The sequence below is a fragment of the Sphaeramia orbicularis genome, chromosome 6 (assembly GCF_902148855.1).
Source record: "Sphaeramia orbicularis chromosome 6, fSphaOr1.1, whole genome shotgun sequence".
NCBI classification, from domain to species: Eukaryota; Metazoa; Chordata; class Actinopteri; order Kurtiformes; family Apogonidae; genus Sphaeramia; species Sphaeramia orbicularis.
The window spans coordinates 29,527,926-29,543,993 of NC_043962.1; the positions used below are offsets into that span (position 1 = coordinate 29,527,926).

Consider the following 16,068-nt stretch of genomic DNA (forward strand, 5'->3'; position numbering starts at 1 on the left):
TCTGCCCAGCAACAGATAATAATGATGTGACTGACTACTGTAGAAATCTCTACTCTAACTTTCTGACTGTTGGAACTACAAGAACTTTCATGATGATGTTCACTGTACTTTTGTACTATATTTAACAAAGACAAACTCTTTTGTTCAGACAGCATTTATTTCTCACTAATAGTAATCAGGACAAATTCCACAACAAACATAAACTCACCAATAAAATGTGTGTATTTTGGTAAATGGCAGTGGTTGTAGATGGTTGTTTTGTATGTTCAGTTAATTATATATACTTTTTTTTTTTTTTTTTTGCTTTTTATCCCCCAGCTTTCTCTTTTAATGTAATAATTTTACTTAAAGTAAAGTAAGTAAAGTAAATTTTATTTATAGAGCACTTTTCACAGACAGAGTCACAAAGTGCTTTATCAATTCAAATCAGAATCAAATTAAGTTTACAGAGACCCAACAGAATCCTTCAGGAGCAAACACTTGTGATTGGTGACAGTAGCGAGGAAAAACTTGCCTTTAATGGGCAGAAACCTCGAGCAGACCCAGACTCCTGAAGGATGGCTGTCTGCCTTGACCAGTTGGGGTTAAAGAGAGAGAGAGAGAGTAAAGGAGGAGAAAAGAGAGAGCGATAGAGATATAGAGAGACTGGGGGGGGGGGGGGGGGGGATGACACATGGAGTACGTTATGATGAATACATAGAGTGTAATCAGTCTGTGGTGGTCCTGGGTCAGGTGGGAGACTAAAAAGCCTTTTTGAACAGGAGGGTTTTGAGGTGTTTCTTAAAGCTCTCTACAGAGTCCATGGACCGTAGGTGTAGAGGCAGGTCATTCCATAGACGTGGTGCCACAGCTTTAAAAGACCTGTCACCGCGTGTGCTAAAACAGGTCCGTGGAACCATCAGCAGGTGCTGTCCTGAAGACCTCAAGCTACGAGTCGAGCTGTAGGGCTGGATCAGGGAAGCAATGTATGCAGGGGCCTGGCCATGTAGGGCCCGGAAAGTTAGCACAAGAATTTTGAAATGAAGACGATATAGAACAGGGAGCCAGTGGAGAGATTTAAGGATGGGAGTGATGTGGGTTCTCCTGTTTGTGCGGGTCAGGAGCCTGGCAGCAGAGTTCTGGACAAACTGTAGACGGGCCAGCTCCTTCTTGTTTAAGCATGTAAACAGGCTGTTGCAGTAGTCTAAGCGAGAAGATACGAAAGCGTGAACGATCATCTCGAGCTCATTTGTGGACACCATAGATCTGAGTTTGGAGATGTTGCGTAGGTGGAAGAAACAGTTTTTGACTAGGTGTTTGGAGTAGAATTCTAAAGACATGTCCTGGTCAAAGATGACACCCAGATTCCTCAGTTTTGTCTTTACCGAGGAACTCAGGTCTCCAAGGTGATGTTTGATCCCTGGGATTGCACTATCCGGGGCAATGATGAGGGTCTCAGTTTTGCTGGAGTTCAGCTGGAGGCTGTTATCATTTAGCCACTGCTTCAGCTCTGACAAGCAGTTGATTAAGGAACTCAGTTTGTGGGGCTCAGAGGAGTTAAAGGAGCAGTATATCTGGATGTCATCCGCGAATAGATGATAGGAGACATCACTATAGTGTTGGATAATGTGGCCAAGTGGGAGGACATAGAGTAAGAATAGGACTGGTCCCAGGACAGAGCCTTGGGGCACACCACACAGTAGATCCGCTGAGTCAGATTGGAAGTTGTTTATTGACACAGTGAAGCTTCTGCCAGTCAGGTAAGAGGAGAACCAGTCTAGCACATGACCTGACATCCCTACCAGGTCCCTCAGTCTCTCAATCATTATGGTATGGTCCACTGTGTCAAAGGCCGAGGAGAGATCTAGCAGGACCAAGACCGTGGATTTCCCGGAGTCAGCCGCCATCAGGATGTCACTAGACACTTTTAATAGTGGGGTTTCTGTTGAGTGGCGTTGTCTAAACCCAGACTGAAAAGTGTCATAGATCTGGTGTGTCTCCAGAAAAGCTGTAAGTTGTTTAGACACTGCTTTCTCAAGGATTTTGGCCAATAGGGGGAGCTTTGAAATGGGCCTGTAGCATTTGAAGTCTGTGGGGTCCAGTGTGGTTTTCTTTAGTTTAGGTTGAAGCTTTTATGAAAATCACCATGATCAGTGAATTAAATACAAGAAAATACCTTGTGTTCACTGAAAAATGCAGAGGATAATATTATAATAAATGATGATAAATCACTTAGGAACGAAAAATTCAGTTGGAAGTCACCACAAAAGTAGCTAAGGTATTTAAGGTTTAAAGCCTTGACATGATCATGTATTAAAGGCAAGGTGAGGCAGGTTTATTTATATAGCACATTTCATGTACAAGACAATACAAATTGCTTTACATAAAACATAAAAGCATTACAGCAGGGGGCAGGGGAAGCAATGAAAAGTATCGGCATTAAAAAAACAACAACAAATAAACAGATAAAACCGATAAAACAGATAAACACATAAAAACTTTAAGCTTAAAAGAAACAGTGCAGATCTGACCTTCTGAATAAGAACTCTACTCAAATGCGGCTGAGAACAGTTGGGTCTTTAACCTGGATTTAAATAAACTGAGTGTTTCAGCTGATCTGAGGTTTTCTGGGAGTTTGTTCCAGACATGTGAAGCATAGAAGCTGAATGCTGCTTCTCTGTGTGTGGTTCTGACTCTGAGAACTGACAAAAGAGCAGATCCAGATGGCCTGAGGGGTCTGGTGGGCTCATACTGGGTCAGGAGGTCACTAAAGTGAAATTCAGTAGGTCAGCATCTATCTGTACAATTTACTGTAACTATTAATGAGCTATTGCAATGTAATGGTGATGCAGGACTCAGATTTAGTTATGTGAAAAGCACAGAAGTAACTACATAACCTAATCTACATAACTGCACAGCTACGTGACCCATGAATAGCTGGGCGAGTTTCATCTGCTTTTTTTGGCTGGTGTTCTTGTAACTTTGAGTCATAAACGTCAGAGACATTAACTCTTTAAACCCTAAGCCTAAAATGGTTTGCCTAGACTTTTTTTTCTTATTTTGACTGTAAAATGGTTAGAAAATATGCGGTGAGTGAATCCATTTGCCCATTTTTCCAGAGCCCTTTTTCCAGTTTTTTCAAAAATATAGCAATCTTTAACGATATACTGCATGTTATTGTACTACTAAAACAGCTTCTTCTCCAGCTTCTAGAACAGGTGTAAGTGAAATTACCGTAATGGCCCAATAAAGCCTATAAAGCGCAACATATCAGATTTCAGAAGCCACTGGAATTTTTCCAATTGCGCAAACGGGGAAAGAGTTACAGCCATCCAAATTGCATATGTGCAGGGTGTGTCAGCGATGACATGTTAGGTTTTAAAGGGCAATCCACTGGTGATCAAGAACACCTACTGATCTAAAATGTTTAATAACCTTTGATCCATTAAATCTATCAATGAATTCAATACTTGTTCCATTTTCTATTTTTTATTTATTTATTTTTGTTTTGTTTTTTTCTCCTTTTTTCCTGTGTTTTGTATTATGTTTGTGTCTGAAATAAACTTAATAAATAATTCTGATGAAATGCAGTTTCTCTGCTTTGCATCGGCATCAGATATGTCTTATTTGAACATTTAGGGACTCCATAGTCAATGTGGAAACAATGATTCACAAACAAAACCAATGTAGTTTTGCAAATGAGAGTGGTTCTAGACTCTTGTTTTATATTTAGTTAATGATGTTTTGCTGAAAAAGTAGTTTTTCTTCAGGTTTCTCTGTTTTGATATAATACCCTTTTAATTCAATGTGCTTGGTCAGTAAATTAAATAAAGGAAAATACCTGATTTTCACTAAAAGTGCAAAATGCAGAGAGTAATATTATAATGAATTAAAAATAAATCACTTTGGAAAGGATAGATGTTGAGAAAAATTTATCTGGAAGTCACAACAAAAAGAGTTCTACATGTTTAAGGGTCAAAATAATAAGTACCCTTTGTATAACAAATATTGGCACAGAGATGTCAATAAAAACGGGATTTGGATACAGAATAATTGCACGCTTATACACAATGAAATATCTTTTTATATATATATTATAGAAAAACATTCACATAATATGTCAAAATAAGGAAAATGAAATTCTGTGCAACATTTAGTTTAAGAGTGCAACAATACAAGAATACCCACAATCCTATGGAAGTCTTTAGTGCGGTGACCTCCTGCTGTGGATCAGTAAACCCAAACACACCAAGTGAAAGAGCAAAGTCGCAGGAATATCTGCCATAGCAATAAAAGATAACTTCATATTATCTCTTTCCTTAAGTTTTTCGTCATGTATGTTGATCCACTGAGTAGCTTTAATTTCTGTCATTAAAAGCTTGAGATCCACAGTTGCTATGATAAATGTTGCTTCAGCTCCATGCATTATTCTGTCAGTGTCTTTCTGGATTCTACCACTAGGGAGGGGCAAAGTTTGTTATTTTCAGTTCCAACTCAGGAGCTTTACTGATCCACTGGACAGTTAAAAACAGCAGATACAACTGAAGTATAAATAACATGAAATGACAGTAATACACAACACAAAATAAGAGGTGGAAACAGGAGCCGTGATGACTCCCAGGTAGTCTCATTCTAGGGCCAGATAAGAGCCTGGAACCAGTCCTGAAAGGCCGTTCCTCCGCACCGTCCACCAGCCATCTTCACCTCTGTCTATAACAACCACAATGTCTCCCACAGACACAGACAGCTCATCATCCCCCTAAAAAACACAGTAATGAGTAAGTAGAGTGAACAAAAATATTATAGATGACTTAAATGTGTGTTGAGAGGAGATCCTGACCTGGGCCACATATTCATAGATGACTTTGTACTCCTCACTGGTCGGCTGGGACGCAGGGAATCCAGGAACGGAGGCGTAAACTCCATCTGATGTCTCAGCTGAGGAGGTTTTACACAAAATTAATATCAGAGCATAAGATAAGATAAGATAAGGTAAGCTAAGGTAAGGTAAGGTAAGGTAAGGTAAGGTAAGGTAAGGTAAGGTTAGGTAAGGTAAGGTAAGGTAAGGTAAGATAAGATAAGATAAGATAAGATAAGATAAGATAAGATAAGATAAGATAAGATAAGTAAGATAAGGTAAGATAAGATAAGATAAGATAAGATAAGATAAGATAAGACAAGACAAGACAAGATAAGATAAGATAAGATAAGATAAGATAAGATAAGATAAGACAAGACAAGATAAGATAAGATAAGTAAGATAAGATAAATAAGATAAGAAAGGGATTGGAACAAATATTAAGTTGAATTAAACATTAAATCATTCATTGATTTCAGTAGAAAATTAGATTTCATTATCAAATAAATTTTTTCAGTGGAAAATCTCAAAATAATACTGGATAGACTTTAATTGTGAAAAAGAATGCTAGTTTTGTTTTACTCTCAAATTTCCACCTGATTTTGTTTAAAAATAGTTTACAGTGAGAATTCATTGCGTTTATTTAAATATTTAGAGCTCCAGCCCTTTCATATAAATCATCATTATTGAGTAGAGCAGAAATATATTGCAGCATCAAAATAGCGAGATGAAAATTTGGTTAAAATGTACCAGAAAAGCAACTCTAACTAAATGTTATCTAAAACATGAAGTGTTTTTTTGTGAAATATTTAAATGTAAAATATACAACCAATGTTAAAACACATTTGAATTTTTATTTATTTATTTAATTTATTTTGATTTAACTTTTTTTTATTGAATTTAATTTAGTTATTGAATATTAGGTTGCATTCATTTGTTTTTTAGTTAATATTTTACAACTTTAACTTTTCAGTAATAATATGCATCACTTTACTGCCATGTTTTTTTGTTTGTTTGTTTGTTTTTTTTCAACTAATAATAGACTTTTTTTTTTTTTTTTTTTTTTTTTTTTTTTTTTTACAGTGTAATAGAGTATACTTTAAAATATAATCCAAACTTGTACTAATTTCAACATTTGTCCGATTTTGGGGACTGTAAAGAAGCAATGACTTAAATTTGTCTACTTGTACATAATTATGTAATTTGACAACTTCCTGCCTTGTGTTGCAAGAATAACATGTCTTTCACAATTTGTCATCACATGGGAAATTTCAGCATTACTATACCAGTGTGTTGCGTGGGTTCATTGATGTTTAGTTTAGAGCCACTGTTTCCCTGCAGAAGATTTGAAAACCTGCAAATTTAACAAAGATGATCATTATTCTTATCCTCTTCCATCATGGTCATCATCATTTTGTCAGTGACAGAACTTGCTCCTTCCGACCTTTTCATGACTCCACCTACAAATCCAGTGCTTCCATTTCTGTCGGCTGCGGCATCTCTTTCATAGTAGCTTTGATATTCGATTGGAGCTGTGGAGAAACCATTACAATTCAATAAAAATAAACAAAGACATGCTGTTACTGCCCTGTCACGCACAACACACCACCTGTTTCCATAGCTGACACATAATCAGTTGTGTTTTATCAACAGGTGAAAGATAATATTGAAATTCTCTCTTTGGAACATATTCAAATGTGAAATCAGGAAGGCTTTGTGACTGGTGTCCGCATACCTGCTGGGGTCGAGCCAGTTTTTTTCATCTCCACAAAGCAGTTGTTGTCTGTGATGATGTCACACTTTTCTAGCACTTTTCTGACTTCTTCATAACACTGAAACAACAATTTTGGGCGAGAAATTTGTGCATTTATTGTGTATTGTAACAACTTGCTGAGTCTGTCCAATTCAGATGTGTGATTACAGCATGACCCACCTCATCATCTTTCACAGACTGAATCGATAAATGGTTTGTGTGCACCCACAGAGCGTTCCTAAGTATGTTGAGGCGGTCTTCTTCTTGCTGTTGAAACATCTGCAACACAGTATGGTTGTAAAAATAACTATAAACCCTTAAAAACCTATAACTATTTTTGTAATGACTTCTAGATGAAATTTTCTCTGCATCTAACCGTTACGAAGTTATTTATCACCATTTACTATAAAATTTTCCTCTGCATTTTGGACTTTGCAGTGAAAATTGTGTATTTTCCTATATTTTATCATATTATCTAATTCATAAAATTCAAAGCTCGTTATTTAAAAACAGAAAAAACGATTAAAAAAAAAAAAAAAAAAACTTTTTTAGGAAAATGTATCATTAACTGAACATAAAAGCAAGCATCTAACCACTGCATTTGTCAAACTACATGGATTTTATTAATGACTCATAGACTCTGAACGTCCAAATAAGACACATTTGATGCTGCATAAAAGCTGAGAAACTGCATTTTACCTCAATTATTCACATTTATTGACAGGATAAGTGCTTCATAAGTTATTAAACATTTTAGATCACTAGATGCTTTAGGTTTTTGAGGGTTAAAGAGGTCTGATCACTGTGAAACTAGAAGAAAACACACTTAGGAAATTTACAGACGCTGCTTCTTGCACAACAGACGTGCCCCTTGTTTCAAACACTTAACTATTATTTGCACATTTTTCAGTGATATATATTAATGGTTTATTCACTGACACTCCTCATCCACACACTTCAATCTGTGTCTTGTTTTTCTACTTTCATTGTGTTTCATTTCTTGCTTTATTGTGTGAGATTTCCACCTACAAGCGACCTTTCATCCATGCTGCATTAGCTTTTGTGAATCTTATCACAAGTAGGAAAACTTTGTTGCCTGGAAACATTTCTGTTGATTAATAACTCACTAAACTGTGCTCATAGAGGAAGTATTAAACATCCTCTAAAAAAACCTCATCATGTCCTCGGTTTACAGTGTATTAAACTAAAATGTTATTCTTCTGTCTTAAAAGTGAAGTTTACCTCACAGGTGCTTATGTGTGTTGACTCCCATTCTTGGCGACTCTTGTCGAGCTGTTCAATGTTTGATCTGTACTGTTTCTCTAAAGGGAAAAAAAAAAACAGATCAGAGTTTAGCTATGAAGTAAACTGATCTCTTAAAACATAGACCGAAGCTATCACATACGTATAGAAGCTACATTACCGATACCAAACAGTATTTATATACTGCATCTATGATCTGACTGTAATCAACTCACAGTTCAAATCTGAGAAAAGGGAAGCAAGCCTGACCACCATTCTTTAAAAAGAAGTTCACTGGTAAACCACACTGGTTTTCTATATAAGACATGCATTGTCTCCTCTCTTGACACGTTATTTGTCCTTACCAGCCTCTTGTGCTGCTTCTCTGCATTGTTTAGCCTTGTTGTTCGTCTACAAGAGAAAAAAGATTTAAGAATAGAAAGAAATTATGTTTTATTTGAAATAAACTCACTTGTAACAAATATCAATGTCTTTTAACTAAAACAAGCTTTAACCCAATAATGTTGAAGTAGAGATGATAAACTGGGGAAAAACTGTCTGTATTACTTGAAAAACTGTTTATATATATATTTTAATTATCTACCTCAAAGATAAACTGTCCTAAAATTTAAACACTTTAATAAGATGAATTTGAAAACCAATGACAAAAGTGCTGCTTGGTCGATGTTTTCAAAACACAGTCGCGGAAAAAATTATTAGACCATCAAAGTCATCAAAAACAATGGTTATGCAATCAAGTACTAACTCCTGTGTGTATCATATGACTAAAACAGACAAAAAAGAAAACATGGAATGCCTAAAAGCACTGTTTTTGGCAGTACAATGCCATAGCTATCGATGTAAGAACTTAGATGATTTTGGTTATTATCAAGAAAACATGGAAAATCAGCTCTTAAAAATAAACTCTTATTAATTATTTTTTGTTGTTATCATTATATTTGTCCAAACAAATGCACCTTTAGTTATACTAGGCATGACCAAGAAATTAAAGAAAACAAGGGGTGGTCTAATAATTTTTTCCACAACTGTATATGGTGAAGTGTTATTTCACACATACATACATTTATGTACATTTATTTAATAGATGTATAAATCTTAAACTGGAATCTGAAAAGTTAATGTATTGTAATGTGCAGACAGTGTTGTAATGTAGAACTGGTGGCTCAGAGACAAATATTATTTTTTTTGTCAATACCCACTGTTTTTAATTATATAGAACTTCACATTTTGACCCAATACTGTATTTTGAAAACTTTCATCCTTACATGTTAAGCTTTGTTCATTAATGACACAAATTTGGTAAAGCTTTTCTGCTGTTATTTCTACTTAAAGCATTTTGTTGTAGACCAGGTAGTCACTACAATGACACTATGGTTAATACTTGGTGCAATGATTACAAAATAAAGGTACTATTTTGTGTGAAACAGACCATGAGATGCAAAATAAGATGTAATTCTGTCACAGATGGTGGAAACCACTCCCGTTAGTAGAAACTCATTGTTGAATGATAAGCACTGCTCTTTATGAGCTATTATTCAGTTCAGATTTACCTTCTCAATAAGTTTGGGTGTTGCTGTCGATGTGTTGCCCATCTTTTCTGCGTTTTGTTCTGCTTCATCAGCATCTCTGCAGCGCTGCTCATAAGATCTTTTCGACTAGGAGGCAAACAGATCATAAACCACATGAAACAGTAGAAACCAAAACTTTACATTTACGTTTGAAAATGGCTCTAAGAATCCTCAACAGGAAGAAGGGACCAAAGGAGGTGTCAAATGGGGGGAGGAAAAATAGTGTGCATCAAGTAGAGATTCACTTCCTTGATTTTGAGCAAAAGAGAAGCTACTTCATATATCTATCACCAAATATGTTATAACTGTTATTCTTGTATTATCTTACTTATTCCCTCTTCCTCTTAGAGCTTAAACAGACAGCAGTTGTTTGCTACTGTATCTTTCTAAAATAATACCAGCAATTTATGCACCCTTCGCATACATATTGACTGCAACAGGATGTACAGCCTGTCAAACTTTTTTTTTTTTTACCATGTTTTAAAGAGAGGGCCATAAATAATCTCACTGAAACCACCATCTGAGATGTTGATGCAACATGATACAAACAAATAGACCTTACTTCTATTGTTTTCTTATATAGGGAGACTTTTGTCTTCTGGACCTTCTCCATGATGACTTCAAACTGAAAAGTAAGCACAAGGAAGTTAACCAAAACTACCTCTGCAAACCATGAGGGGGGACTTTTTTTCAGATGCAAATGAGTGGAAAAACAAAATTTTCAGTTGTACTTTTTTTCTTTGTTCCTTCTGTCGTTCTCGGAACTGCTCCATTCTCTTCACCTCGTCCTTGAGGAATCCAGACAGCTGAATGTGCAGGTTTCCAACATTTTCTATTTCTGTTGAATGCCAATATATTGAACAAAATACATTATAGTCATGGAGACAAGCATGGATGCTGTAAAAAAAAAAAAAAAAGCAAAATACACACATATATTGTGCTTACGTGTTTTCATTTCATCAAAAGATGCTCTTAGAGTGCTGTGAGGAAAAAACAAACAAGCACAGATTTAAGGCATTTTAAAAGTTTGTGAAATACAGAATTCATTGAGACATATAAGTGTACCAGTGCACACACCTGATCTCATATACACCTCCAGCCTTGCGGGCAATTGTGACCAGTTCCTTGCCATATTTCTCCTCCGCTGATGCTCTACATGAACAAATACAAAAGACAGCTCACCCACATTCTTACAAAGATACGTTTTTTATTCAGGTAGAGCAAACCAAATGTTTCTGAGCCCACCTCATTTTCAGGAGCTCCTCCAGGTCTTTGCATGTTCGTCGCCCATCACTGAGTCTCTGAGTGATCGTCTCATATCCAATATTACTGATGAAATCAACCCCCTAGAATTAGAAAATACCACATATTCACACTTTGAATAAGACTGAATAAGATGGAATCTCATTGCTAATTTTAAATACACAAAATAAAACGAATGAAGTCTTTTTTGCATGAATTTTAAGAGGAAATAGTTTTGCGTATTTACTTTTCAGCATTTACACAACAGACCACAAAAACCCCAAACTTCTTTGTCATGGTGTGGTACAGCAGCTTATGTACAGATAATGTTGAATGAATGGAAAAGGTGAAATGTAAAGAACTAAAAGAGCTTACCAATGGAACATTTTCATATTCAGTTAGTACAATTATGAGTCATGACTCATGTGGAGATAGGATCAATAATGCAAAAACCTCAAACGTTCACTTCTAACGGAATCATATCACCACCCAATGTAAAGTGAAGTTACATTTCTGTTCATTTCTTCTGACAAGCCAGTTCCTAAAGCTTTGTGCTCGTATTATACACAGTTTAATGCTGCACATGTGCTAACAGGTAGGTTACAGGAACAAAGGAAAAAGAGAGTTATCTAAATAATGTAAAACCCACAACCCACCTTCAATAAAACACTTATTTACTACCACGATGTTGCACTATGTTAATGTTTCATTTGCTTCCTCACTTAGACGTTAATCAGTTGTATGGGAAAAGAAGTGTTTGGTTAGCGTGGCCAGCTTGAATATTAGAAACTGAAGAAGACACTCTCAGGTCAGAGACAAAGACAGTTTTAGCTTAGACTCTTCATGTAAGAAAATCAGGCTTTAATGAAGAAACAATTCAGCACATATCAGTGACTCTTGGCATACGAAGTACAAGGTAAAAAGGTACAAAGAAAAGAGAAGTCTACAGATAAGATAAGTCTAAGTGCAGTTAAAGGTAAGTAACAGAACATTACTGGAATATGTTAAATGTCAGCACAAAAAGAAAGAGAAACAAACAGCAATGTGTTTGAAAGGTTAAAATGATTGTTTCTGCCTCCAGTGAACAATAAGTATAGCAACAAATAATTCATAGCTCAATAAAAACTCACAACTTAACTCTGAAAACTAACATTACAAAAAACTGGCAAATAACAGACTCATAGAGACTCACCCAAAATGCATCTTTAAACTGTAAGGACATGTTGGAATGTTTTTTTTTTGTTTTTTTTTTAAAAGTCCCTGTTGGACGATCTTCCCAGTCCAAACTAACTTTATAACACTCTCAGTACTAAGTCACTTTACAACACCCTCTCAGTGCTATGTCACTTTATACACCTAGCGGTGCAACAGGCTGTGCTCGGTGCAAGTGAAACAGTTCATGACACATTCAGGAAACAAGTTTTTAAACGGGAACACTCACTCACTTGCTTTAAATGAGGAAGAGCTACAATGAGTTAGCAGTAACTACAACTGGACAGACACTCATGCCCTTTTTTTGACAGTCCTTCCAATGATATACAGCTACAATTAAACCACAGTTATAAATCTATGAGGATAGCTGTGACTTCACTGATAAAAAAAGTAGCTACAGAATTCTTAGCATGGACATACACAAAATCCTTTTCAGTTAAAATCACCCTTCAAAGTGGTTAACAGATCTACTTCCAGCAGTAGGAATTAGAGCAATACAAGGACTCTCATTCAGTGTAACTGTAAGTACAATGGCATTGCAGCACGTTTTACTGTGTGAAATTTCAGATGTTCAGATTTTTCCGTTGCTCTATCAGAACAGCAGAATAACACACTTGTGATCATCTTGAAGACTGCAATTCGTGACAGCACTTTCTTCTGTGTGTTGCAATCTATGTCTTCACATTATTGTGGAGACATACTGTACTATCAGATAGAGTTCATCATGGCGACATTCTACTCAGACTTGACGTCAGTTGCATGACTAATGTTAAAGCACAATGTAGGAAATATACAACATTACATTCATAATCAAGATATATGTGCCACACAATGCAATCACATCAAGATATATGTAGTTATAATTCATCATGGGATACATGCAACTGTCGACCATAGTCTGTCACTTCACTGTTCATAAATGTGTCTTGATTTTTCAAAACTTCAGCCTCTGAGATCTGTCCATCACCATCACGGTCCATTTCCTTGATCAGATGGTGAGCCTGTTGATAACATGAGCACAGTCCAAAAAAATTAAAAAACAATGATGACAACCAGGTACAGGGGAATACAAACACAATATTTGAACCTGTATTAAAACTGTGGAATTTTATTAGTGTTTAATCTAACTGTCATATAATCTACAGTACAAAACCTCTAATTCAAAGAGTATTTGAACAAATTGTTACCTCTTCTCTTGCAGAGCCATAGCTATTAGGAGCAACCCAACGTAGCTGCTCGTCTCGATTTAACTTGCCATCTTTATCTTGATCATAGAGGTCTTTAAACCGTACAGTCTCTTCAATCTCCCACTGCGAGGGAGAATCGTCTGATAAAAGAAAAAACAAAGTGTCAACAATGCATAATGGAGACCCATTGAAATAAAAAACAGCAGCAGACGAACTTCACAACAGATACTTCTACGTCATGAATAATCTCTGAGGTCTTACCGTCACCACGGACATCTCCAATAAATTCACTTAGACTGATGAATCCATCTTTATCTGAGTCATATTCACTCAACACATCTTCGATGGCAAAATCCTAAAGATGATAAATGTATTTTAAACTACAACAAAAAGGGGATATTAAACTTTTGCATCAGAAGTAGAAGCCAATCTGGTCTTACAGCCATGTGGTCCACTTCTGACGGATGGGTGAAGGCGAGAAACTCGGTTACATTGAGGCCCAGTGTGCCGTCTACATCTGCAAAATCAAACCGCCTCCTCTCCTTCATCTGAAGCTAGTAATGGATGCAAAGCTACGTTGTAACATGACATTGTTTACAATGTGACAAATAGCAATTAACAACAATAAAAAGGTTTGCCTACATGTCTGAGAGACTCCTTCTCTGTGTCATCCAGATCAGTGCTGTCATCAAAACTAAAGAGCTGGCCATGAGAAACCAAGTTGTATTCCTCCCATGTAACAGCACCATCTTTATCAGTGTCAAACTCAGGGAATCTCTCCTCTGCATCATCCAGTGCATATTTTCTGTAGACGTGCTGAATCCATAAAGTAATCTCCTCTGACGAAAAAAAAAATAGAAGGTGCATGACCTATAACCACATTTGTGTTTACTTTTTTTTATACTAACGCTGAGGAAACTTTTTTGGAAACACTGTGTTACCTGCGCTTAGTAGGTTGTCACCATTTGTATCAATCTTCTTTACAATTTGCATCATCTTTTTTTTCTGCTCTGTTGGGTTCAGTTTCTTGATCTCCTCAGTGTCCTGTAAGTGAATGCAATCAGAGAAGCAAACAGTCAGGAAGTGAATGATGGTAAAGTTTAGACACTATGTTTTTTGGAGTAAAAAAGAAGGACCTCATCTCCCAGCAGGACATTCATGTCATGTTCTGGGTTGTGCTGGTGTCCAACGTAATGATCTTCATGATGTTTGTGGAAGCTTTGTCCAACTTCAAACTGCAGCAACAACACTGACCAGGTCATCAGGGTAAAGAGAACCATCTGTGGAGTGAAAATGTAATTAATAAACAGCATGACAAAAGGTTATGGGGTTGAAAACATTACTTTTATTAGAGCAACCAGTAAAATGCAACTCTGCAACCTTGTTCCTGAGATTGTAGACACTTTTAATACTACTAGTACAGTGCAGATAGAGACAGTAAAACCAGTGGAAATACTTTAAACCTTTACCTAAATAATGTTACCATTTCACAATGAAACAGGAAGATTTTCTCAGATTTAAACAGGAAAAAAGGAAAGACCCGGTAGAAATGTAATGTTCGCCACGTTCATCTGTTTACCCAGAATGTCAGGTGGACTTTAACTCACACATATGTTGACAATTATAAAGATTTACCAAAACACACTGACACCTTACAGACAACACAAATTAGCTTACAACAAAGTTACTATGTTATCTAGATCAATCATTTTGAACAAAGATTACTTTTACCGTGAAAACTTCCCCACTCAGGTTCGCGTCAGTCCCACCTCTGTAACATTCACTTCCGGTAAAAACTTTAAAAATAAAAGCCTTCCCCAATAGAGCCTTTTTTTCCTTTCTTGTGGCACAGAAATATTTCCGATTAACAACTAACTGTGAAAGAGTGGTTCAGGGAGCATGAAATTTCACTTTTAAAAATATTAATAATATGTAACAATGACGTTAGCGTATTTGAACCCAGTTCCTTGATGGTCTTATTGTGAAGTAAGGTGTATTTCTTCTTTGGTTTTCCTAATCCCTGTAGATCACTTGACACGTCTTGCAAAAACAACCAAACATCCCGCCCGTTCTTCATGGTTGCCATGGTAGACAGTTGGAAGTCCCGCCCTCCACAAATATATCCCGCCCTTTGACCCAAATTATACTGTACACGATTGGCCAAAAGGTATGTTGTTTCTATTGTATGCTAAATCTATTGGATATTCCGTTGCTCGTAAAAAACGTAACATCAAAAGACTTCCTGCTTAGTTAGGTTGTCTTCAAGCAGTATTTATCCGACATGTTATTCCATCAACCCTGACAATAATATAACTTTGCTTGTTAACTATTATTTTTAAGTGACTAAGTATTGAACGTACGGCTGGTCGATGTCCAAAGACAGCCGCCATGATGGACGACGGCGCGGCGCTGGACAGCACCGTCTCGGCCCGAGAGTTAGCCAAGGTGGGGAGGGTAGGGAAAGGTCTGGGAGCAACAGCTCTGGATCCTCGCATGGAGGAGGCAAAAGCAAGAATGCATCCATAAATGCTTTGAAGGTACGTTAAAGTCATTACCTTGTTGCTGGTTAATAATATACAAGACATTGTTAAATTTAATGCTTTATATGTACGCTGCACTTTAAGCTAGCTTGAGTGACTGGGTACATGAGAATGGTTTCTTCAGTGCTAGCTTACAGTTTCAGCAGGAATATAGCATTTTTACTGACCTTACCTCCCGTAGGTTTGATGTTGGCAGGTTGCTGTGCTAATTTATGAAGGTTTTCATGTCCAAGATCTTCACCCATGCATCCATCAACATGGCAAAGGATTTAATTTGTTACAGGGCATACTTGACTCAGGCATTTTGTGTTAAAAGTATTAAGTATGTGCCATCATGCCTCACCAAATCACAAAAAAGCAAGAATTTTAGCTAGAAATTTTAAGTAGCCGAAGAGTAATGAGGCAGTTTTTGTCATTTAGTAAGCTATTTTGCTCTCTATGATTGTTTCAAAGACTTATTGTGAAC

The 16,068-nt window shown here is 36.6% G+C and overlaps 3 protein-coding genes across 8 annotated transcripts in view; 1 reads left to right on the forward strand and 2 right to left on the reverse strand.

Moving 5' to 3' along the window:
- Window positions 1–4,045: 4,045 nt before the first annotated feature.
- Window positions 4,046–11,956, reverse strand: pstpip1a (proline-serine-threonine phosphatase interacting protein 1a). Its single transcript, XM_030135778.1, has 15 exons — window positions 11,856–11,956; window positions 10,667–10,767; window positions 10,499–10,573; window positions 10,367–10,401; window positions 10,153–10,259; window positions 9,984–10,046; window positions 9,404–9,508; window positions 8,198–8,243; window positions 7,833–7,912; window positions 6,771–6,869; window positions 6,573–6,669; window positions 6,282–6,369; window positions 6,124–6,191; window positions 4,820–4,917; window positions 4,046–4,738 (listed from the first exon to the last, which is right to left on the reverse strand). The coding sequence occupies exons 1-15, from the start codon at window positions 11,883–11,885 to the stop codon at window positions 4,607–4,609; spliced, it is 1,224 nt and encodes a 407-aa protein (XP_029991638.1). The 5' UTR covers window positions 11,886–11,956; the 3' UTR covers window positions 4,046–4,606.
- On the reverse strand, window positions 11,504–15,862 carry rcn2 (reticulocalbin 2). Of its 5 annotated transcripts, none has more exons than XM_030135781.1 (8): window positions 15,770–15,862; window positions 14,199–14,342; window positions 14,004–14,106; window positions 13,705–13,901; window positions 13,503–13,616; window positions 13,324–13,417; window positions 13,063–13,202; window positions 11,504–12,876 (listed from the first exon to the last, which is right to left on the reverse strand). In XM_030135781.1, the coding sequence occupies exons 1-8, from the start codon at window positions 15,845–15,847 to the stop codon at window positions 12,733–12,735; spliced, it is 1,014 nt and encodes a 337-aa protein (XP_029991641.1). In that variant the 5' UTR covers window positions 15,848–15,862; the 3' UTR covers window positions 11,504–12,732. The 5 variants fall into 5 exon arrangements, with proteins under 5 accessions (XP_029991641.1, XP_029991643.1, XP_029991644.1 ...); XM_030135783.1 differs by lacking the exon at window positions 15,770–15,862 and adding an exon at window positions 14,794–14,846; XM_030135784.1 differs by lacking the exon at window positions 15,770–15,862 and adding an exon at window positions 14,788–14,830.
- scaper (S-phase cyclin A-associated protein in the ER) overlaps window positions 15,307–16,068 on the forward strand; it is a 57,042-nt gene continuing 56,280 nt past the window's right edge. Inside the window, exon 1 of one of the 2 annotated variants that reach the window (XM_030135774.1) lies at window positions 15,307–15,599. In XM_030135774.1, the coding sequence (XP_029991634.1) occupies window positions 15,432–15,599 (168 nt within the window). In that variant the 5' untranslated portion in view covers window positions 15,307–15,431. The remainder of the gene's footprint in view (window positions 15,600–16,068) is intronic. The other variant, XM_030135777.1, reaches the window with a different exon arrangement.

Excerpts from the sequence above, each read along its gene's own strand:
- pstpip1a (XM_030135778.1), bottom strand. The coding sequence starts at position 11,885 with ATGTCCTTACAGTTTAAAGATGCATTTTGG. Across the intron at positions 10,260-10,366 it reads TTTTGATGAAATGAAAACAC|AAATAGAAAATGTTGGAAAC; the intron begins GTAAGCACAATA and ends GGCATTCAACAG. Across the intron at positions 6,870-7,832 it reads CACACATAAGCACCTGTGAG|ATGTTTCAACAGCAAGAAGA; the intron begins GTAAACTTCACT and ends ACTGTGTTGCAG.
- rcn2 (XM_030135781.1), bottom strand. The coding sequence starts at position 15,847 with ATGGGTGAAGATCTTGGACATGAAAACCTTCATAAATTAGCACAGCAA. Across the intron at positions 13,418-13,502 it reads CAGAAGTGGACCACATGGCT|GATTTTGCCATCGAAGATGT; the intron begins GTAAGACCAGAT and ends TATCATCTTTAG. Across the intron at positions 12,877-13,062 it reads ATGGCTCTGCAAGAGAAGAG|GCTCACCATCTGATCAAGGA; the intron begins GTAACAATTTGT and ends TGTTATCAACAG.